The 23,507-nt window shown below is 43.2% G+C and overlaps 1 protein-coding gene across 3 annotated transcripts in view; it reads right to left on the bottom strand.

Moving 5' to 3' along the window:
- LOC141968791 (ankyrin repeat and MYND domain-containing protein 1-like) overlaps positions 1-18,246 on the bottom strand; it is a 28,555-nt gene extending 10,309 nt beyond the window's left edge. For 2 of the 3 annotated variants that reach the window (XM_074923911.1, XM_074923912.1), the window contains exons 1-9: positions 18,054-18,246; positions 16,478-16,624; positions 13,650-14,086; positions 12,723-12,939; positions 11,777-11,941; positions 10,726-10,784; positions 9,116-9,287; positions 8,496-8,636; positions 6,032-6,202 (exon numbers count right to left, since the gene is read on the bottom strand). In XM_074923911.1, the coding sequence (XP_074780012.1) occupies positions 6,032-6,202; positions 8,496-8,636; positions 9,116-9,287; positions 10,726-10,784; positions 11,777-11,941; positions 12,723-12,939; positions 13,650-14,086; positions 16,478-16,624; positions 18,054-18,149 (1,605 nt within the window). In that variant the 5' untranslated portion in view covers positions 18,150-18,246. Of the gene's footprint in view, positions 1-5,233; positions 5,342-6,031; positions 6,203-8,495; positions 8,637-9,115; positions 9,288-10,725; positions 10,785-11,776; positions 11,942-12,722; positions 12,940-13,649; positions 14,087-16,477; positions 16,625-18,053 lie in introns of all 3 variants that reach the window. The other variant, XM_074923910.1, reaches the window with a different exon arrangement.
- Positions 18,247-23,507: the final 5,261 nt, after the last annotated feature.

Below are 23,507 nucleotides of genomic sequence, written 5' to 3'. Positions count from 1 at the left end.
TGCGGATGAGCCCGGCATCGCGCGCTCATGTGTTCTTAATGGAGTCCTCGTATTTGTAATATTTGTCACTTTATGTTGTCTCAGTAATGAGTGTCAGGAGCTCCTCTGTGTGCCCGTGTGAGTGTGTGTGTGTGTGCCAGACGCGGCCGCTGCAGCCGCGGAGTTCTCCGGCCAGGGAAGCGGCCGGCCAGGAACTGCAGGGTCCTAGTGCCCGCCCGCTGGCGCATCGGTACGGCGGTTGGTTTGGGCTCCGTGTTCTCAGTGTTACAGGTGAAATACCTCCTCTAGCAGGGGGCAGTCATTCTCTGTTGATTGTTGTCTTGAATTTAGGTGCATACTCTGCGGAGAGAGTGCACCTCTGAACCATGTGCCTAATGAAAATATTGTCAAAAGGTCATCTGCAACCTTACAGGGGTTGTTTGTTTTACCAGGGGTCGTAGAAGCTGGCTATGAAGAGAAAAAATCAAAATTATGGTCTGTACCCCTGTGTTCAGTAACAAAAGGGTCAAAAATTGTTCAGCTTGTTAATTTTACTGCAGCTCCCCCTAATACTATGCCGAGAAGCCGCAATCAGGATTTGGATCAGCAGGTACCCCTTAAATATTTTTGGACTCAGACAGCGACACAAGGTTAACTTCTGGTAAAATGTACTCTCACTAAAGCTAAAAAATCTGTTGAGCTGACAAGCATTTTAGATACTGGTGCAGATGTGACCATAATATCTGTGAGCAGATTGGCTGTTGGCTCCGGTAACTCAAATGCTTTTCAGGGGTTGGTGTCACGCTGTAGCAATTTAAAGCAAGGATCTCATTCATGTAAGGGGCCCAGAAAACTGAGTAGCAAATATTCACCCATTTATATTGGAAAACCCCTATTACATTTGGGGTCATGACTGTATGGCTCAATGGGGAACTCAAATTGGATCAAATTTGTCTTAATCACCACTGTAGCACAAATCACCCTGAAACCCACCCTGACACTAACCTTGTAAACCGAATCACCTGTGTGACTCGGGCAGTAGCCCTTGCCAAGAAAAAAGTCATCCCAACTTAATGATTTCATTAAGGGACAATAAGTTTCTTATTGTAAATTAAAGTGGTAAATAGTGACTTTTACATGATGTCCAACATATTAACGATACCATGGAGGATAAAAGTACTTTACAACCATGAATGCCCTCCCCAACAATGATTATCCGAAACTGGCATCTTGTAGTAATTGATCTAAAGGATTGATTTCTTTTAGCATTCCCTTGCATCCAAATGATGCACCTAAAATTACTTTTTCTATTCCCACTATTAATATTAGTAAACCTGCAAAACAATACCACTGCGTTATTTTACCATAAGACATAAAAATCCCACTAGGTCCCCCAAGCTGTTATATATCATTATATGGACGACATCCTTATAGCAGCAGAAACACAGGAGATCATGGAAAAGGCTCTTGCTTTAACCAAACACTCACTATCTCAAATGGTGTTGCAAATAGCACTTGAAAAGGTACAGATATCATCACCAGGCAGTACCTGGGCTGAAGAATCTGTGAACAGACTATTGTCCTGCAACAACTTAAAACTGCTATTAAAAGATTTACAGAAACTGTTAGGAACCATAAATTGGATACAGCCGTTGTGGGCCTAACTGATGATGATCTGCATAGCTTGTTTGATATTTTATGAAAAGATCCTTCACTGACATCACCCAGAGTACTTACAGAGAAAGCAAAACAAGATCTTCACCGCATAGCTAACCCCATCGCAAACAGACAAGCATCGCAAGTACACTGCATTCCCCCACGGGACAAGCCATCGTAGAAAGAGCACGCCAAACCTTGAAAGCGCTTTTGCAAAAACAAAAAGGGGGAGAAGTCTTGGCTTCAGGTCAACCATATGCTCTGCTGTTTCAGTGGGATGAAAAACACATGCATTTTTTCCACCAGAATGCCAGGGCAATACAAAAACAATTTTCTCTATCCACTTGCCCTGAATACCAGACAGACTCCATCTCTTCAACAGGGAAGTGGTGTCGGCCCCTGGGGACTCACCTCCTCAGAATTACAGCAATCTGTTGTCACTCACTTAGCTGCATTTCAAATGTTAAAATATGTACATGTGTCTATAAATACCTTTTCGGGAGCACTGTTTGCATCCTACCATACAGCAGGGAGTCAAGCACCTGACCTGCATTCCCCATTCACCAGCTAGTCAGGCCACTGTGAAGCATACATCTAGCAAACTAAAGTGTCTGTTACAACAACAACAACAACAAAAAAGGGGCAAGATACAAGATATCAATCTACACCTCACAAAAGGTTAAATAAGGCATTATATGTCATGAAATTTTAAACATTCCCCTGTGTTACAGGTGTCACCAATATTGTGTCATTCCTCATCACAGATACCAGATCAACAAGAAGTCCAGAGCAAGGCTCAAGTGTTAACAAAAACCTAGAAAGGGGTAACTGGGAAGGACCATTTCCTTTAATAACCTGGGGAAGAGGTTATGCTTGTGTCTCCACAGGTCTCAGTCTCCAGTGGTCACCGGCAAGGTGTGTGCAACCACAGCTGAGGGTGAGAGGCAGCCAGCACTCAGGATCCAGCTGTGGGTGCTGTGGGTGCCCCTGTGCTGACAGTTTGCGATCTCTTCGACTGATCATTTAAGCAGAATGTCTGGGTAATGTTTGCTACTGCAGCAGGACAAACTACACTACAGTCGCCAATTCTTTTAAGAGAAAATGTTAACATTAATGGCAACTCCTTAATGAGATATATAGGCTTACTAGTCACTAGTGAAAGATGTAGTTTAGATGGAATGTAGTTATTAATAAGGATGAACTGCTATAAGAATGCATGTATTCAACTTTCTTTGCTTAGGAATATTAAGACTTAAGAGCTTAAGTGTTTAATCTTATTTAGAAACTCCCTTGGTTTTCCCCCTGGAGTACTGGCCAGGCTCTGGGTGGAACCCAACAGGAGGATGAAATCAGATGTTTCCACTCAAAGAAAAGTGCCAGTTATTTTGCCCTGTTGATTTAGAGGCCGGACCTGCTTGCAGCAATGTTGGATGCCTCTACCTACGGATGGACGCATCTTCCAGTTTGTGAGGAAGGGCACTCTGAATTCTCGCTGCATCCAGGGCTCCCTAGCAATTGTGCATCTGAATGTTAGTACTTCTATTAATTAAATATGCTATTCCGTACTTTCCTTACTGTTTATTTTGTAGTATTTAGTCATATCCTTTATTTATAGGTAGTGAAATTAGCCTACTCTTTTTAATTAGTAATTGTAACTGCTATATTGTTTTAGCCTTCCGTTGAACTATTCTAAGTATGCTGTGTTTTGAAGTTTATCTAACCCTTAATTGATAACAGCTCCCAAACAAGTCTTGCAGGTGCCACTGCAAAACAGAAAGGGGAGATCTGGGAGGCATCGGCCTTACACAGCCTCTGACAAACAGCTAAGCTTTGATGAAGAACAGGCCTCGTAAGATAGATAAGAAACTGCTGAGCTGTGCCAAGGTGGCAGGGAAAAATCAGTCAAGACAGCAGACATTTTGCCTGGGCTTAGCAACTGCTGCCGACCCATCCCAGACCTGTTTGGTTGGAGTTAGAGCTGAGAGGCTCTCTTCCCCAGCAGCTGGGAACAGCATGTTAGATTAGGCCTGGGGATGTATATAGGCTAGGATGGCAAAACATGACTCCTTCAGCAGTACCAGTAAATGACACTTGGTTTTGTAGCGATGCTTACACGATGGGTTTACATCTCGAAGAAGAAAGAATATTTAATAATGATTCAGCTAAAAGGTTACCAATTACTAGATGGTTAAAGGATTTGATTTTATATTGAGTAACAGTTTTGATTGTCATTGTAATCTTTTCACGATGTTAAGCTGTGTGTGGAAGTGTTTTATGAAAATGATGGACTGAACAATAAAAGGGGTCTAGATTGCTCAAAAACAAAAAGAGGGATTCGTGGACTGGTTAAAAAACAACAGACATATTATGAGCGATCCAGACCGAATGGCCTCACTGTAATGACAGGCTGTAGCTATTGTGAAGAACACCTGCAAAGCCAAGGGGCTGACAAACAGTGTGCGTAGAAAAAGGTAAGAAAGCTGTACTGTTGAAAGCAAGATGTTTGCCCAGCAGGAGAACAGCGCATGGACACCACGCCGGGACCAATCATAGAGGGCAAAAGGGCAAGCAATAGTGGAACATGCGCATTGCACCCTAAAAGCAAAACTACAACAGCTTGGGCAGGGGGAAGGTCATAAGGGGACAATACCCATAGACCGACAGCAGACTCTTTTGTTTCGCGCCCTGTATGCTTTAAATCATTTTGTTAGAGGGGATGAGTCCGCACCTCCCCTGTAGAAACACATTATGCCAACCCAGGCGACAAAAAACTATCCTTTGGTTCAGGTCAAGGAACCGGGAGCGATAGCGGCAATCAGGCTTGTCACTGCGAGTGTTTGGGCGTGGGTACACAGCAGTGGAAAAGGATGGTTTAATTAAATGGATACCTGCATGATGTATAAAACCTGAAATAACCATTTCTTCTTAAAAGTTTTTGCAGATTTTCTGTGGCCTTTGGCTACTTGGATCTTTCACTAGAAGAACCATCTTGCCCAGACCCAACATATGGGCAAGCACTACAGAGAAGCATGCAGCAGCGGTGGTGAATACAGGAAAAGAACGAAGAGAAAGCAAAGGAAAAGGGGAACGGAGTAAAAAAACCTACATATGAAGAAATAGAACAACAAGCACTTCAATTATGACAAATATAGCTATATAGCATGGGGAGGGGGAAGAGTAGGAAGAGGCACTCGGAAGACCTCACGATGTCTGGGAAGAATAGGGAACCAATCAAACATGCCAAAGAAGAATGTTACCAAAACACAGCCATGCCTAAGGTGGATCCCTTTAAGGAGCATATATAAGGCAATTGCACAGCTAGTAAGCTGAACAAGTAGCAACCATCATATTGGTGTCTGTGCTTTTGTTCCCGCGAAGGTTAACCTCCTACAAGGGTTAGCTGTGATCTGAGTGCCTTAACAGATAGAAAAAGATCTGTGGCTTAACAGATAGAAAAAGACAGCTAATGCCTTACCACAACACACTAAGAATATGTGATTGCAAGCACCACTCATTATGTCGTTTGGCTGTCATCAGAGAAGGCAGACATGAATGGAGAACTACATCCCAAAATATGAAGGAACTTAAAGATGCTCACCAAGTCATTCCCACTGGCAATTGCTAAGGAAAGTGGTGAATGGCCACTCCACAATGTGTTTGGATTTGCCTGATGCATTAAAAGGAGGTGGATAACATCCCTGGCATGCTTTGTAGGCAAGTGTGGTGGAAAAAGGTAGAGTTAGATCACAATAAAGTTAACTTTTTAATATTAAATGTAATAATAACAGTATAATTAATAAAATAAGCAGCATAAAAGACATTCAAACCTTTCACCTAAAATATGTTAATAATAAAAATATACATCTACTCCTTCATGACTGAAAGCCCCAAGCATAGTGGTGTTATACCTCTTCACAACCAGATTATCAAATCTCATTAATCCTGCCATCAGAATGAATGTATGGTTTGCTTATGAAGAAGTAGGTCTCCTCTCTCAAATACTTTTCTCCAACTGTATACATCCCAAATCTACTAGAAGAATGTTACTATAGTACAAAATCAAGTGCACAGATGTTAGTGCATGCCAAAACTAAGACTGTCTAACTTCAAATTGGCCTTGTGGATGATTAAGTTAATGGCCAATTAACCAATGGAAACTCGACTAAAGGAGCTTCTCTTGTCAAACAGAACTCCAAAGATTTAAGAAACATTTTTTCCTCGAGTGCTCATAGATTTTTAATCACTTTAACACTAACAGGTCAGTAGAAAAAGAGTTTATTCCTGGTATTCAATCAGCTACTTAGAGGAATGAAATGTCTTCACCACCAAGTTATGTCATTTGAGATTATTTTAGAACTACTCCCTGCAAGCAGAGCCTCAGATGCTATCATCTTACCTCACTGTTATCCTCTCTTTGGCATGCAATATGCAATGCCGTCCTTCCACCTTCTTCAGTGACAGGACCACTATAGGAGGAAAAGTACTCTTGTGGTGGTCCTGCTTCATTTCTCAGTTGCAGAGTGACACCACCTGTCAAGTTGGCTTCTCTGGCTTGAGTCTGAGGAATCTGAGCAAAATGATGTCCACATTTACAACACAGCTTAAAGACAAGTTAACAGAAAATAAACCTGCCTGGTCGCCTGTTGGTCTGGATCTCAATCATGGACAAGACTTGTTGTTCAGCCCCACAAAAGCAACTGCCACCCTTTTTCTACTTTCTTCTCTATATTCAGGTCTCATCTGATAGACTGCTTTCACACTGCAAACTAAGAAGTTTAATAAAACCACTGGAGAAATCCATGGAAGTCAAATTTGAGAGCTATATGTTAATAACTTTTACCGGGCCAAACAATACAGTGAAGGGAATGGAGGGAAGAAGCAAGCTTTCAGATACAAAGGGCCTGCCTTGAGTCAAGCTCATTCACATCATTCATTTATGTCTATGAATATAGGGTCACCAGATCAATATAAAAACCAGAAGTGATATCTGAGAAAGTAAATCTGTGTCTTGCCATTCTGTAACTAAGTACTGATGATAAATAGTTTTTAAGTTCTCCTGTTTAATACTTAAACACACTAAAATACAAACTGTTAAAGCCATCTATATCTTCCTGTCCTGCAGACATTCACCTTAGTCCTTGTCATGACAAGATAAATTATATCAGTCTAGTTACATAAGCCAACTTCTTTTTTAACTGATTAGGACCTGATGGCATGCTGGGGAGCCAGCCAGTATCATTGCAAGACCACTCTGGTTGCCTCTGAATGGTCATGGCGAGCAGGGGAAGTTTCTGAGGAATTTCTTTGCATTTCTGGCAAAATGGAAGGAAGAACCAGGGAACTACAAGCTAGTCAGCCTCACCTCAGCTTATGGAACTGATGGAAAAATCTTCTGAGAAGCCATCTCCAGACATACTACAGATGAGAAGATGACTGGAAGCAGTCAGCATGTATTTGCTACAGAGAAATCATTCCTGACAAACCTGATAGCCTTCTACCATAAGATGGCCAGTTTGGTGAAAGATGGGAAGGCAGTGAATGTAGTTTACCTTAACTTTAGCAAGGCTTTTAACACTGTCTCCCATAACACCCTCATAGACAAGCTGAAGAAGTATGGACTAAACAAAGGACAGTGAGGAGGATCAGGGGTTGTGACCAGCAGCACAAAGTCCAGCTGTGCTATACCGCAGGGGCAGACACTGGGGCCAATAGTATTTAATGTCTTCACTGATGACCTCAATGCTGGGACACAGAGCACTCTCAGCAAGTACACAGATGATAGAAAATGGGGAAGAGTGGTTTAATGCACCACATGGTTGTGCTGCTTTTCAGAGAGACCTGGACAGGCTGGAGAACCGGACAGAGGAATCTTATTAAATTCAACAAAAGGAAATTGTTGTATTCCCTGCACCTAGGGAGGAATAACTCCAGGCAGCAGTACATGCAGATGGAAAAAAACTTCTAGAACAGAACCTGGAGGTCTTGGTGGACAAGTTGAACATAAACCAGCAGTGTGCCCCTGCAGCAAAGAAGGTCAACAGCATTGGGTTGCATTAGGAAAAGTGTTGCCACTGGAACAGGTTGCCCAGGGAAGTTGTGAAGTCTCCACCCTTAGAGATACTCAAAATCTAACTGGCCTAGATCTTGAGCAATCTGTTATAACTGAGATCCTGCTTTCAGCAGAGGTATTGTACTACACAATCACCAGAAGTCCTTTCCAATCTTTCAACTGTTCTGTGGCTACAGCATTTTGTTACTACAACTGGAAGTAATTTCTCGGGTAACAAATGCCAGAAGAAGCACGTATTGCTGGTATAGCTCTATCAGTGGTAGCAAATTATTAACAAAAATGGCAACTCCAACTAAAAAGTGCTATACTACCAAAAAAGTCTACTGCTAGGCTGACCTTCTGCAACCTGGAAGCACAGCAAATGCTGCAGGAATCTAGCAGACAAGCCAGATTCAAGGAAAAGAGAAATAAGGAAAGAAATGAAGTATTAGGCCAACTCCATGGGGATGAAACAAGCAAGTTCCACCACAGACAAATCTGCTTCTGCATTCATATCTTCAGGCATTTGAGTAGACTACACACAAGAGACTTCTAAACTCTGCCTTATATAAGGCATGATAGCCAAATGTTATGGAGTGCCAAACCCAGATGGATGTTTACTGCAACCCAATACTATAGACCTCAAGTGGCTGCTGTTTTGTTTGTTTGTTTGTTTGTTTAAAGAAGCTTTCAGTGGAATGCAAAGATTTCACTGTGAAATCAAGGAGACAGGAATCTCAACTTCCTGCTTAGGTTCCGTGCAATCTGAATTTCAACAGTGGAAAGAAGATGAGCTCAAAAAGCAACATACCTTGTCCGGACCGTATATCTCATTTCCATCATCTGCCCTTGCATTAAGATCTGGGGCAGAATGCAGGAGATATTGTGTTATCTGGACCCCTTCCTCCCCAGGAATTGACACAGCTATGTGGAGAGGAGTTAACCCCCCTAACTGAAAACACAAACATAGCATTAAGACTCCTGTTTATCACAAGCAACACTTAAATAGTGCTAAATATTTTTCAAAGAATAATCCAAGCTCGCTCTTCCCACATGCTGTGTCTCACAAACAGCCACCATAAACCTAGAGCATAGAGTTATAGGACTGTGGAACACTAAAGGTCCCAGACACCAAACCTACTAAATATCACAACAGCTATTACCAACTTGAGGAGCAGCTTCACAAGTATTCCCCAGTCACTCACAAGCTTGGCAACCAGGAAACATGGTAAGAAAAAAAATACTTGGAGAGTAAGGAGCTTTGAGTTCTTTCTATTAAAAAAAAAGAGTATCTTTGAACAGAATAATCACTTTAAACAGCTTTCTAGCCATTCTAAAGCTGATGCTGACATGCAGGATATTTTACAGTAGGGCACCGAAGCTGCAGTACACAACTAGAATCCCACATTATGAATTATAATCCAGTCAAACCTTGGATGGAAGCCGCACATCAGTCCTGGCTCCCCTTTCTAAGAGGAGTTTCACTGCTTCTGCATCTGCAGCTTTAACAGCAAAGAACAGAAGGTGTGGTGGGACCCCTGATGCATTGGGATCTGCACCTCTACGAAGCAGCAGCTGGATTGTTTCCCATCTCTTATGTCGTCTAGAATTGACATGGAAAATATCAGAATAACATATTAGCACCTTCCAAGGAAACTCTAAAAACTGGTGGACTAAAATAACTCCCAGGTAATAGGCATGAAAACTGTCAGTTAGCAGAGGGAAGACGTGGCAGTCTTTAGGGCCACATCACAACTGCCCTACACCACCGTAGCAACAACATTATGACCTGAAGAGGGGACACCATTGCCACTGTATCTCAGCCCTCTAAACTAAAGGAGTGGAACTCAAAAACAGTCCCTGTGATTATGAAAAGCCCTTGCATGGTAACAGACAGGCAAAGCGAGGCAAGGTTCCCTGCATCTCCACCAGTCACTCATGTGCAACTTGTAAACATTTAATCTTAGACTTGTTTAATGAAAGAAACAGACTCTTTCCTCCTGCCATCGAAGACTCCTTGGAAGGTTCTTTCCTCAATCACATCTCATTCATGCAGTCCCACAAAACCAAAGGCAGTGTTTTCCTTAAACAAAAGCTGGAACACAAGCTATGCTAGACTAGGACAGCATATTCCAGGTGCCATCTGCATTTCAATGGAGGCAAACTATCCATACACATCCCCTAAAAAAATATCTGTCACCACCAAAAAAAAACAGAAAAAAGAAAAAGGGTAAAGAGTAGTTGTAAATCACCTATGAACTCCATCACAAAGTGTTCTCAGCAGACACATTTTCACACACTGTATTGTCAGCTTTACCCACAAGCCCTACATTCAATGGATCATTATATTCCAATGAACAACATGCAATACGCACAATATTTCAGACAAGAATCATGGGAGGTGGGAGGATGTGCCACAAAAGTAAAATGTAAGGGATGAAGGCCAACCAAAAACTCCCAGTTTGAGAGTATTAAGATATCGAAATGACCAACACTGCCATAAAACCCAACACAAAAATTACATCATCTTTGGTGACTGCTCTGTAAGCAATGCAGAAAGCAAAATGTGGCCCTTTCAGAGCCACAAAGGCAAAATAGTTGGACTACATTTCAGCTGACACTGCTGAACAGACATAGGCAGAAAACAACTATCAAGTTCATATGTAGTCAAGACTTCAAGAAATAAAGTGAATATATTTCCCTTCCTCATGGCTACACTACACTTCAAGTGTCCATTGCATATTTAGCAGCTTTTCACACTTTGCTAACAAGAAATCTTGTCTTGTTCAAGCATGACAACCTTTGCTTGAACTGCACTTTTCAACTGCAATCTTTGCCCACTGCTGACGTGAGTTACCTTAGAGTGTATAAACAATGAGTAGCTTCTACTGGCATGAAAACAAGATTTGGCCAGTTAAACAAAAAAATATCTTTCCCTGCAATGGATGCACAATTCTGTGAAACATGTGAAATACTGTTACCTTCTTTACACAAAAGGGTTTATGAGAGTTGGTCTCCCATTTATAGTGCATGAGACTTACTCTGAGATTATGCCTTCAGCCACACTGACTGTTTCTGAGGATTCTGATTGTTCATTCCACTTAAAGGTTTAAAAATAGAAAGAGGTTACAAAAATTAATAACTCAGAGTATTAACATAGCAGAGCAGTAACAGCACAGCACATAATGATAATGGAATTAACAACTGTTAGGGAAATAATTTAGAAGTAATTTGTAACTAAGGGTTGGGGGGGGTTTTTAATCTTAACAGAATATTTTTCTTGTTCTGTTTCCATCCTGTCTAAAACATTTTTAGAAAAGTTAAAAGTTTCTTCCAGTATACATCACCTAATTTAAAAGTAAAAAAAAAATGCTGAAATAAAACAGACAGTTACAGATTTTCAACCTGCATTAGTCTGCATGAGAATATGGAAGTAGGATTTACAAGGCTGATGTTTCCAAATCTGGATGCATATTCAACTCAGAGGAGAAATGAAAGCAATGTACACTTCTCTTGAGGAATCTCAGAGGCTGTTACAGACTCAAGCCAACAAAGGAAGATCCCCTCTTCAAAATGTGTATTGTGTGCCTGCATAGGAAGTCCAGAGCAGGTGTTTCTCTTTGTGGCGGGAGGAAGGCCAGGGATATGACTCCTCCTCTGTGAGCACTCCCCCACTGTACAATTGCTTTGTACAGTGACGAGTAAGCCTCATCCATGACACCAGCAGGACTGCACAGTACCATGAGAATCATCTACATCCTATTGTTCTATTTATGCTTTTGTACTTCCCATCAGCTGTCTCACTGCATCTTCACTGTGCTAAACACCTGGCCAGCACAGCCCCACATCTCTGCTATTGATGCAGTGCCTTATTTCAGTTGCAGAGTAAGCTTGTAACTGCACTGGAGCTTGGGCCTTTGAGTCAGGAGTTAGCAGTGAGAGCAGAGATTATTCCGCATCCCCAGACTGCAAAATGCATAAAAGTTCTGACTTTTTCCTAGGGAGTATACACAGTAAATTTAAAAAGCAAGCTTGTAGCTTGAGGCAATAATACATTATGAGCCTGTCATTTCAGATTAGAAGTAAACAAACCTTGTAACTGTTCAAGCTTCTCTCAGCAATATTACCCTTAAAGGATTCTTCAGGATAAAAGAGAATAAAGCACATGGAGAGAGCAGATAATCCTTCATCACTACACTTATTCACATCAGCTCCATGATCAAGAAGAAGATTGACAACATCAGTGTGGGAATGAACCTGTAGAGGTGAAACATCCATACTTCACATATATGCACACACCTTTAGCTTTTGACATAGAAAGAATTAACAACACAGTTTTAAAGCTCTACACTGTTTAGCTAATTCAAATTTGTATTTCACACAAAATAGGAACACAATACTGAACCATGACTTACGGGGTTCAGAACATGCAGTTTTCAGCTAATTTTTAACTCCTGGATTTCACAGGAGTTCAGGAGTTCACAGGAAGAGACTAAAAGTGACTGAGATGGCTACAGGAGAAATACAGTGTTCTAAATTATTATCTACATTTTGCTAGCTATTTACAATGAATGCCAATGAGGTAGCTGAAGAGGGCATGAATAAAAAGGCAAAGGGGGACATGACTTCACCACCCTCCTACAGAAACTGAAGTTGTTTCTAGCCACCACCACTTCAGCAGCAACAAAACAAGTCTCTCTGAATCTGATTTCAACTAGGAGGAAAAATAGGAAGGGCACAGTCACAGCCAGGAACATAGATCTAGTCCACTGCATAATCATAACCTGAAATCAAACCTGACATTTGAAATAATCTCTTATATTTACTGAAGAGCTTCTTTTAGGTTATTTATTTACCATGGGGTTTGGCATGTTACTAGTCATTACAGACACTACTCGTGCCACACCACTTTTCTGTTTTTCCTGTTTACTGAACATATCTTTCACCCCGTGTAATGAAACAAGAGAAAAATTTAATCCAGCCTACTACAGCAGGAATGTTCTCATCATGTGGTAAAGAGTCATGCTTAGAGTCTTACAGCAGCAGCAGCCAGTGCTGTGTACCCATGTTTGTCAGCTATGTCTGGATGAGCAAGCCCACTCCTCAGAATTGCAGAGACCCCACCATAGTCTCCTCTTGCTGCCTTCTGAATTAGCTGCTCTGAGGCAAGTTCTCTGGGGCCTCGAGGCCCGTAAGTACTGCGGGCTCCACTGACAATGAGGTTGACATCTGAAGTGAACTCCATTTGACAGCGCCTAGAAAAGGAGTAAGAAGTGCGGCCTATTTGTTTATGATTTAATTTCCATCACCTGCTTTAATTATGACTATCAAATATGCATATGTAGCTTGTGTTCCTATCAACACAGCAAATAATGAAATACTCTGAAGGCCTAAAGAGCATCTCCACATACAAATGCTGAGCTACATAAAAACTGACGTGCGGGTGGCAGTTCCACTAGCTGTAGACTGGCTGCAGCATGTTTTGTATAGCCTTGAAAGAGAACAAGAGCCAAGACTACCCCAATAAGGGATCACTTGCCAGATTTTCAGTGCATTCAGAAATCGGGCACTATGCTTCTCCATATTTCTGCCTCTACACAAGACACTACACTCTCAGAATAGGGAAGGTCTGAACAGGTCTCTACAGCCCTTGCCTCCTAAATTCTTTAAAAACTGGATTTCCAGAAACTCTGACATGTTAATGAGTAATAAGACAATTTTTATAGGTGTAATCAGAACAAGACCGATGTTTAACTTAAAGGAGTAAAATTTGTGAATGGAGAGATTAATATGTTGTTTGTTTCTTTTTATAAAAAAAATCCTCACTGGCAACTTGTCATTTCAAGGCCATAAAAACCAGTCTGGAGTGCAGCTTTTATCCTGCAACATAAACCTGAAAATAATGAACACCCATGATAATAACTTCTAAAAATCCATACATAAGAAACAAATCATCAACAGTTACCTGTGCTTATAAATATGCATCTGCATTCTAACTAGTAGAGGGGTTACATTTGCAACCGGCCAGTGGTCTTCCTCAGGCAGCTTTGGGGTGTTCTGAAAATACCAAGCATCACACTCTTCCAGGAAGGAGCGAGTTAAAGTAAGATGATCTGTGTTACAAGAATATGCAAAGACTCCTTCAGGGAAAATATCCTTATCATCAAAAGGGAGATGTTTATAGCTACGGAGAAAAGGGTCTTCCTCAACTGAAATATACTTCTTTTGAGAATTGTCATCAATGTATTTGTAGTGTGCTGGATAATCCAAGAGAGAAAACCAACCAGGTACTTCAGTACATAGTTTAATTAGATGATCCCTGAGCCACAAGCCAACGTCCTGACAGCCATCTGGATAACTCTCAATCCCTGGTCCAAATCGCTCATCAGATTTGTACAGCCCCTTAAGAAATGAGTAAACTCATTAGTATCAGTCACATATCAAACAAGTTGTACGATTAAAGTGCATTTTCTATTTAAACTAATCTGCCTTGTTCTGGATTTACTGGTCCACACTCTATTAACAGATCAATAATTGCTGAAGCCAATCTGAACAGCAAAGCTTTCTATTTATTCACTTTGGTCCATATAATAGCAAATACAAATGTTCAGCACAAGAACAATGAAAGGCCCTAAATTTAACTACAGTGGGATGTAACATTCAGATGAAACTTCCTGATGATTTTAGAGCCTAAGCAAGATTCTCTTTTCATTTTATTGTGACCAGTATTAGATTCATTAGCCATGCTGCTATCTTTCAGGCCAGGACAGATTTTTGGTTAGATTTTCCTACCTAATCAAAACAAACATATCTGACACACAAACACAGAATCTGGAAAAGGCAGATTATTTCTTTTCTCACAATGTTAACCAGATTTAGGATATCTTCAGCCATGCAAGCATGACAAGATGTGCCAACAGAAGAGTCTCAGTAGCAAATAAAGCACTACAGGACAGGAGTTTTAGTCTTCCTATAAAGTTATCCTAGTTTAGGCATGGTAGGTAAGGTGTGAGCAGTACCAAATTTAAGGAGATTCATGCATATCTGGATCACACATATGGTGCAAGACAGGTTCACACTAAGCTATCACAACCTCAAAACACCTATTTGGAGAAAAAAATATCAAATTCACATTGAGCTGTTTAGCTACAAAGATAAAGGAGTGGGACAAAAGTGCTACCACTGGCAAGAATAAAATTCTGAGTATGGTTATGATCTGAAGCTTCTCTGTTTTTCCCCTAGCTCTAGATTACACATCATATGCCCAAATTAAAGCTCTCTTAAACCCATAATTAGTGTCACATTCAGCAAGAACACTATGTTCTTGTTGATCACCTCCTCAGTGCAGACTGTTGTTTCTCTATATGTTTTAGATTATTTGATGAATTGCAGAGATACCTAGGGATCAGTAGGAATGGGTGGGTGGTGTTCCCCTACACTGAGAACTTTTCAGATATACCTTCTAAGAAAACAGAGGACTGCAAGCTCATAGAAAATAAGATTTCCAGCTTCTACTAGCAGCATCAGGTTGGAAAATGATGCAGAACAGACAACTATGTGGACACTTCAGGTTGCTGTCTATCTCCACAGTTTCTTAAAATGCAGTATTTTTCCTGTTTCATATTGCTGGCATCCTAACATGCCTTTTGAGAGTACTGTCTAACTAATAAGCTCTTCATCAAAGGAGAATAAATACTGAAATCTTGTATGTTAGATACTAGAATAAGCTTTCCCAGGCATCAGATTTTTAGTTCTGGACAGATGGTATCACATCACAAGGCTGGAAAGAGGATCTGAGGAATTACAGGCTTGTCAGTCTGACCTCAGTGCTGGGGTCAGTTATGGGGTGGATGATCCTGAGTGCCATCACATGGCACATACAGGACAAATCAGCCCAGTCAGCATAGGTTTATGAAAAGCCAGGTCCTGCTTGACTAACCTGATCTCCTGTGACAAGATTACTTGCTTAGTGGATGAAGGAAAGGCTGTGGATGGTGTTTACCTGGACTTCAGGTAATGTCTTTGACAACATTGCCCTCAGCATTCTGGAGAAATTGGCTGGTAATGGCTTGGATGGGTGTACTCTTGGCTGGGTAAAAAGTTAGCTGGATGGCTGAGCCCAAAGAGTGGTGGTGAATGGAGTTAAACCTAGCTGGCAGCCAGTCACAACTGGTGTTCCCCAGGGCTCAGTACTGGAGCCAGTTCAGTTCTAGATCTTAATGATCTAGATGAGGGGAACAAGTGCACCCTCAGTCAGTTTGCTGGTGACACCCAGTTGGGTGGGAGTGTTGATCTGCTTAAGGGTAGGGAGGCTCTGCAGAGAGACCTGGGCAGGCTGGAGCAATGAGCTGAGACCAACTGAGGGAGTTTCACTAAGGGCAAATGCCAAGTTCTGTACTTGGGCCACAACAACCCCCAGCAGCGCTACAGGCTTGGGGAGGAGTGACTAGAAATATTTAAAAGAGTGTAAATGTGGCACTTAGGGACATGGTTTAGTGGTGGAGTTGGTAGTGTTACGTTAACAGTTAGACCTGATGATCTTAAGGGTCTTTTCCAACCTAACATATTCTATGAGTTTTAGTATTTCCTCACGCAAAAGTTGAGTACAGCAGAAGCTATGCTGTTGAAAAGAGCACCCTAACTCACTGGAGATCAAAGCATGATGATTTTGCTCTAAAGAATCAAAACATTAAAGGGGTTTCTTCAAAAAAAACACACTCAAGTTTTCCTGTACTTATGCTGACTTTGAAAGGCAAGGAAATCACAGTATTAGCACAGCATTTTTCCAGTTACCTGAAATTTTTTGCCATCCTTCCATTCCAGGGTCCCATAGCCTTCTATATGGCCAAGATAAAAAGCACCTGTCAATTTGGAACCATCAGGCCAGTAGCAAATCCCCTTGCCATGGGGGTGGTCCACATAGAACTGTCCCACGTATCTCTGTAATCGATAAAAGAGGGCAAAACAACAAGAATGACATAACTGACAGAAGTGAAATTGCCTCCTTATGGCAACAGAGCGGGACTAATAAAGTGCAGGAAACTGGCACAGGAAGAGGGAGAATCTATTACATACTTAAGGAAGACTGGGCAGAGCCTCAACTCCCATTTTTGTCACTGTCTTCAAAACTCAGACAGGATTTTACTAATTTCTCTAGAAGCTCTTCCATCACATAGCAATCAGTACTTCACATGACTTCAGCAGATTTATCTCAGCGTTGATATCCTTGGATTCATTGCCAAATGATGCAGGCTAAACCAACACCTAGTTCAGCAGCTTTCATAAAGACCAGTATGCCAATACACATTTAGCATTCTGCATTCAATTTTAATTTGAAATCAGCAGAACCATAAAGTTCTCAATTGTCAGATGCAAGTGAAGCAACTGGATTATTAAACCTTTACACACCACTTGCTTAAAAGACTGCTACCCCAAAACTGGCATGACCCTTCAGTAGAAAGCACTGACAAAATTCTGTATCATAGGTAAACACAGTGCTGGACTGTATGAAAGTGCAGAGGCCAAGTCAAAAGGTTGTCCATAACTCCACCTCTTCAGTGAAGAAAACCTTAGCTACCAACCTACTCATCTGACTGTTCTTGACTGAAATGTTATCATCATTTATTTCAGTCACAAATACTTTAAGGTGTTCACTATTTTAAAGCAAAAGCAGACATTTGGAAGATATTTTATATAAATTAATCAAGATTTGGCAATTAAAAAAAATCCCACTTAAATAAAAACCTCTATTCCTTACTCCTTTTGGTGTATTAAAAATAATAATAAAATTTGTAACCTTGTAACAGTCCGGCTATTTTATGGCATAAAAGGAGTGACTACCCTTAGATTAAAAAAAAAAAAACAAAACCACCAGAACATTACGGTGGTAACAGCAACAGCACTCACAGCAACCACTTACTGTGAGCCTGAGGACAAAGTTGTCCAAGCAGGAGAGCAGAAGGTTCTCTGAAAACCTGGGTCCCAGTTTGCGTTTTGGTAGCGTTTGTGATACCAACCTGGGTGTGGAGTGACAGAAACCCTGGGAAGAGCAGAAAAGGCTGACCGACCTGCTGCTCTCAGACATGACAGGGACGCCAGGCCGGCGCTTGCCTTGCTCAGAAATAAGCCGAAACTAAGCAGTTTGTGGCGGCTACGGGGCGGGCCTAGGGAAACCTGCGCGCAGAGGCCCCAGCGCATCTCGCCTGTCCCGCGGCCGGAGCGGCCCCGCAGCGCAGCCCCCGGGGCAGCCGGGGACAGGCAGGGGTAGGGACCCGCCGCCGGCCTCGGAGCCCGCAGCGGCGGGAGGCGCCGCCGGGCCCGCGGGACGATCGTGCTCGGGCGGCGGAGGCGCCGCCGGCGGTGTCCGTACCTCAGCGCCCGCCGGCCCGCGGGGCGGGCCCTGCCCAGGGCCGCAGCCGCCCGCCCTCGCCGCCCCTCTGGAAACCGGCCCGGCGCGGAGCTCCATGGCAGCGCCCGGCAGCGCGCCCGGCTGCGGCCGCCGGATCCCCGGGCCCGTGTCGGCCGGCGGCGCGTTGCCCTGGATCCCCCGACGGGCCCGCCCGGAGCGGGGCAGGGTGGGGGCCCCGGGACGAGGAGCGCGACCGCCCCGCCCCGCCGCGGCCAGGGCGGCCCGGCCCCGGCACGGCCCCAGGGCCAGGACCCGGCGCCAGCGCGGCTGCGGCCGCCCGGGAGGGCCGGTGGGTCGGCCCCTGCCCGGCCCTGCCCGCCCCGCTCCTGCCAGCCCCGGCCCTGCCCCGGCCCCCGCGCCCGGCGTTCCCCGGCGCCCTGCGCCGCTCCTGGCCGCCCGCTCGGCCTTGCCTGCGCTGCACCCTGCAGTTTTTCCAACAGCCGGATGGACTCCAGGCCCCCAGGGCTGGGAATTATTTTAGCACACACCGCTGTCATGAAAACACGCAGAATGGCCTCAAATTGTGCCAGGGGAGGTTTAGACTAGATATTAGGAAGGATTTCTGTGCAGAAGGGGCTGTTGGGCGTTGGAATGGGCTGCCCAGGGCAGGGGGGGAGTCCCCGGGATCCCTGGAGGGGTTGAAGAGTCGGGCTGAGCCAGCGCTGAGGGATCTAGCAGAGTTGGGAACTGTTCATGTTGGGTTGATGGTTGGACTGGAGGATCTTCAAGGTCTTTTCCAACCGAGATGATTCTATGATTCTGTGAATCGGTATCATCCCATCACCAGGCAGCCGGCCCAGCAGCCTTCTCTAAACTGGTACTCAGCCCTGGCCCACCACTAAGTTATGGGTTGTCTTTGTAAAAAAAAAAAATGTATTTAACCAAAACCCTCAAAAGTGCCAGATTTTCCAGCATTATTACATAAGCTAACTAATCAGTTTAAGCCTCTATTTTCTATGAAAGCACAGTCAATCTGAAGTTAAGTCAATTCATGGTAAAACAAATGGAAGTTTTTCCTTAATCTCCTCTGAGCACAAAACCCATGAAAGGCGTTTAAACAAAAGTCACCTAGCTTTAAAAGCTTTAGATCTGCTTTTGTAATTACTTTTTTAAATTTTTTTATTAAAAACTTAACAGTCCTTGGTTTAATCTCCAGAATTCCACATGTCAGAATGTGAGAGATGACCTGTAGCTCCCTGAAACAAGGACTGAGAAAAACAGCTTGAGAGAAACAAGACTTGTTAAAGATAAGGCATGGGGGGAGAGCGGAGACCCTCTGAGCCAAGGAATGTCTAAAACAGTCACAAGTGATAAAACTATAGCCACGGGGTGGGCGATGTGGAGGCTGGAGCTGGGAAGGCTGCCTGGGTAGCACAGGATGCAGCTGGAGGAGGGGGCCCTGTGGATACAGGATGGTTCTGCTCTGGGGCATCTTGTAAAGTTTCAGGGGCCATTTGTCTGGTGAATGACCTTTGCCTCATTATCCACAAAATGCATATTAAAGTTGACACCACTGCATATGCTATTGAAAATTAACATGATCATGCTAGTTACATCGTCCCATGAAGCACCTTACTCCTCCCCATACATGGGATGCTGTTCTGCTGATTAAGGATACCAATTAAACTCAGACACCAGAGTGAAAAGAGCAGGCGTATTTTACTAGTGATAACAGTGTAATACAGAAAACATGCAGTAAGAAAAAGCACAATAGTGCACTTAAAGCAGCAAACAGGAGAATACAGGGTAAGGCATTAAATCATTACTACACAAGAGAGAGAATGGAGATTAAGAAAAATACATCACCACTTGCATATATTACCATCCCCCAGCCCCGCAGTGGCTGGGCAGCCCCGGTCACAGCGAGGTTTGCAGAGCCTGTCCCGGCAAGGGGGAAATCCTACGCGGTGCCTCCACCCGTAGCTGAGGCTGCCAGAGTCGCTGCAGACGGGCCCGGCCTTAGATACCAGAGATCGACAGGCCAGAACAGCTGGCACCTTTGTTTTGAGCGGAAAATTTCTGGTTTCATCCTCCTGTTGGATTCCACCCAAAGCCTGGCCAGGGCTCGGGGGGGAAACCAAGGGAGTTTCTAACAAGGTCAGATACTTGGGTTCTCAGCCTTGAACAGGCTGAACAAGGGAAGCTGCATATATTCTCTCCTCACTCCTGATTATATTGTGTCTAAGCTGCATCTTTCACTAGCGAGTTTACAGACTTTGTTAATGATTACAGACTAAGTTAGCAGCTTCGGCTTGGGGCCTGTTGTTCAGGCTTCAGTACTTCAATGCTTTAGCACTTTTTACATCAGCATAAGTCATTGTTATAACTTAGTACAATACCGACTAGCACAATGGCTTTCAGTTATAAGATATACAGGATTCATCTACAGGTCAGCTCTGGCTTGGGCCGGTTGTCCAAGCCTGAGCACTTCAGATGCCTAGATAGGCGGGTCGACCTAGGGGAGGGACCAAGGAAAGTGTGTATAAATTGAGGGGGTGCAAGGACTGAAAAGGAAGAACAAGTGAAGTGAAGAAGACAGATGCATCTTTGAACCCTCGTTGGCGGGACTGACACAGAAGCATGGACCAGTGATCTCTATTTCTACCTCTCTCTCTTATTTTCCCCATTTTCCTTACTAGGTAACACAAGGCATACTATATCGCTTGCCGTATGACTGATACTGGGTGAATGCAGCAAATACAGCACAGCACAGATGTCTAAGGAAAAGGATATATAAGTTCAAAATGCTGCTGGGAGAAAACTGTACTTCTGATTAGTTGAAGTATCACTTTGTGTTCCTTTTCTGTTCTTAATGCTCCTCAGGGCAAGCAACCAATGTTGACACTGCACCCTCTGCTTCCAGTGCTCCAGCTCTGTAAGGTCACTTTCTCTTTGCTAATCACCAGCTCTAGGTATGCATTCGTTAAAAAAACACCTTCCTCAGGAGAGAGATAATTTTTCTGTTAATATCTCCAGTCAAGAACCATTTCCTAGCTTTTCTACAAGTCAGAAGTTACGTGGGAACACAGCAAGGGTGCCAGGACCCTGCAGAGCTGCCCGGGACGAGCACAGGGAACCAGGCAGCAGCGGTTCACAGCACTGTGCCACTAAGGTGGGCAGAATTCCTCTAGTTTGACTCTCCTCAAGTTTTTGCCTAGGCCTCCTTGTATTCATGCCATTCTTGCCTGGCCAGTCTCTTTCATCTGTAAAGCTCCCTGACTCTGAAGGACCAGCTAATGCATGCAGTCTTGGGTATGTATGAAGTAAGTGGCTCTGAGTGCACAGCAAATGTGGTTTTCAGAGACTAAATCAACACCTTTGCTTATATTTCTGGCTATGGAAGAAGATCTAATGTAAAGAACCTGAGAGCAAGCACGCAGAGGAGGATTCCCCTCTTCTTACTTGCAGTGCACCAGCAGACTCCTGGAATGTGAAGTGTTTGAGATCAGTGCAGGTTTTAGGACAGGCTTGGACATCCTGTGATGCCCTAGGGGGTTCTGCAGGCCTCCTCTGCTTCCTTCTGTCTAAACAGTCAGCTTTGGTTTGCAGGGCAAAGTGGTTATCCAGGGCATACAAAAGAGGACAAATAAACTCTGCCTCTGTCACCTTCCCTGTACATCACCTGTCAGAGAGGAGAGCTGCTTGCACAAATGAGGCAGTTCCAGTGCAACAGACCCAGAGGAAGCTCTGGCAGAAATGCAGTTGGTTTTCAGCCAACTGTTTTTCAAGGGTTTTCAGCCCTTGGGAAATACAGAGGCTTTGGAGAGATGGGCAGAGGGCCTCGGAGAGGACTTTTCCCTCAGACTCACTGAACCCACTTGCCAGTCTCTTCAGAATAACTACAACTTCAAGGAAATTTCCCATTCCTCCCACTACTTTGTTAATAAAGTGGTACCTGGCTGGCAAGATCTCACACCCTTCCCTCCCAACATCATCAGTATGAAGTGTCCCACCTCCCAGTCTAGATGGCTTCTGTCTGCCATGCCATATATCATGCCCTCTCCTCCCTTTCTGCACATTTGAGCAGGCAGATGGAAGCAAAAGAAGTTTTATAGCTTCCCATTTTCCTCATCTGTCATCACCACTGGCAACTCTGAGTGTGGGGCTGTTTCTAGCAGAGAGCATTTCTCCGTGTTCCCTTCTGAAAGAGAAGGAACAAAAGCAAGATGGTGTTTGATGCAACACTTGCCGTGTTCCCCAGATTGGAGTCAGTTCATTAGTATTTGAAGAGATACTCTAAATGAAATTAAATAACCTTCCTGGCAGCCTTGGAAGAACAGATTCAATAGCAAGGTGTGATTTAAGAGCAGGTGATGACCCAGGGCTGGCAGCTGGAAAAAAAAAAAAAAAAATGAAGCATTTAAAAGCAGCTGAAGGGAATATAATTGCTTTGATAAAATTTGCAGCATGCCAGGCTGCATATTTGGGTTTGCCCAGGCTGTATATATGGGACAAGTTTGCCTAGAGAGATCCGAGGCTGCATCCTAGAAGCAGCTGATGTTAAAGCCAATTCAACAGGAAGAGCTGCACAAGTGGTGACTGATCCTCTCCATTTTAAATGGATCATATACAGAAGTCTTTTCCTTACTGGAAGTAGCTAATTATAAAAATGCACTGACTTTTACTAGCAGTGACTGAAACTATGAATGGCTTTGCAGCAAATCTGATTAATGTTTTTGTTCCTTAACCCACTCCTACCCTCCAAAGAAAAAGGTTTTAAAAAAACCCATTTGTTGATGGCTAGGAATTGCCAACTGTAATGGATTTTTTTCCTTGTTAGTTTTGAAATGACACAGGGATTTAGCAATTGATCAGAATTAACCTTGAAAATAAAAGATGTATCAGAAAGGTGAAAGCTGTTCAAGTAAGGCAGTAGGAAAAGAGGCAGGATGCAGATTAATAGAGATTTATTTCAAGTATATCCATGACAATTTTCTTTTTATTCTGACAGGCAACCTAATGTTCAGTTCTTGCCACATTGCAGTGCTCAGTTATCTACCCAGATTTTCTACATTGGCTTATTAGTGGATGCGTCTTATTGTGTAGATGACCTTCCTGACAGCCTGGGAAGTGATCTCACATGTGCTCAGAGCTCATGCTAGTGAAGGCTGCACATAAAATATTCTCATTTGCTGAAACCAAATCAAGTAACTCCAAATGAGACATTCAAAAGTAGTGAGTACTTTTGGCTGGTGTAATCTCCCTCAGCCTTAGATTGTAACACAGACTTCTGAACTTACAGAGGTCTTGTGAAGGTTAGTTATTTAATATCTCTGAAGCTCACAGACTCTGTAATCAAATCTTTCATTGAAAAGAAAGTGAAGTCAACAATGCTGTATTCAGGGAGTAATTTGCAGCAAATATGGTCTAGTACCCCACATTAAGCATAAGAGGTGAGACAAAATATTCAAGTCT

Source organism: Athene noctua, chromosome 20, assembly GCF_965140245.1.
Source record: "Athene noctua chromosome 20, bAthNoc1.hap1.1, whole genome shotgun sequence".
Classification (NCBI taxonomy): Eukaryota; Metazoa; Chordata; class Aves; order Strigiformes; family Strigidae; genus Athene; species Athene noctua.
Note: the sequence above shows the minus strand (reverse complement) of the source record. Positions and strands in the feature narration are given on the sequence as shown.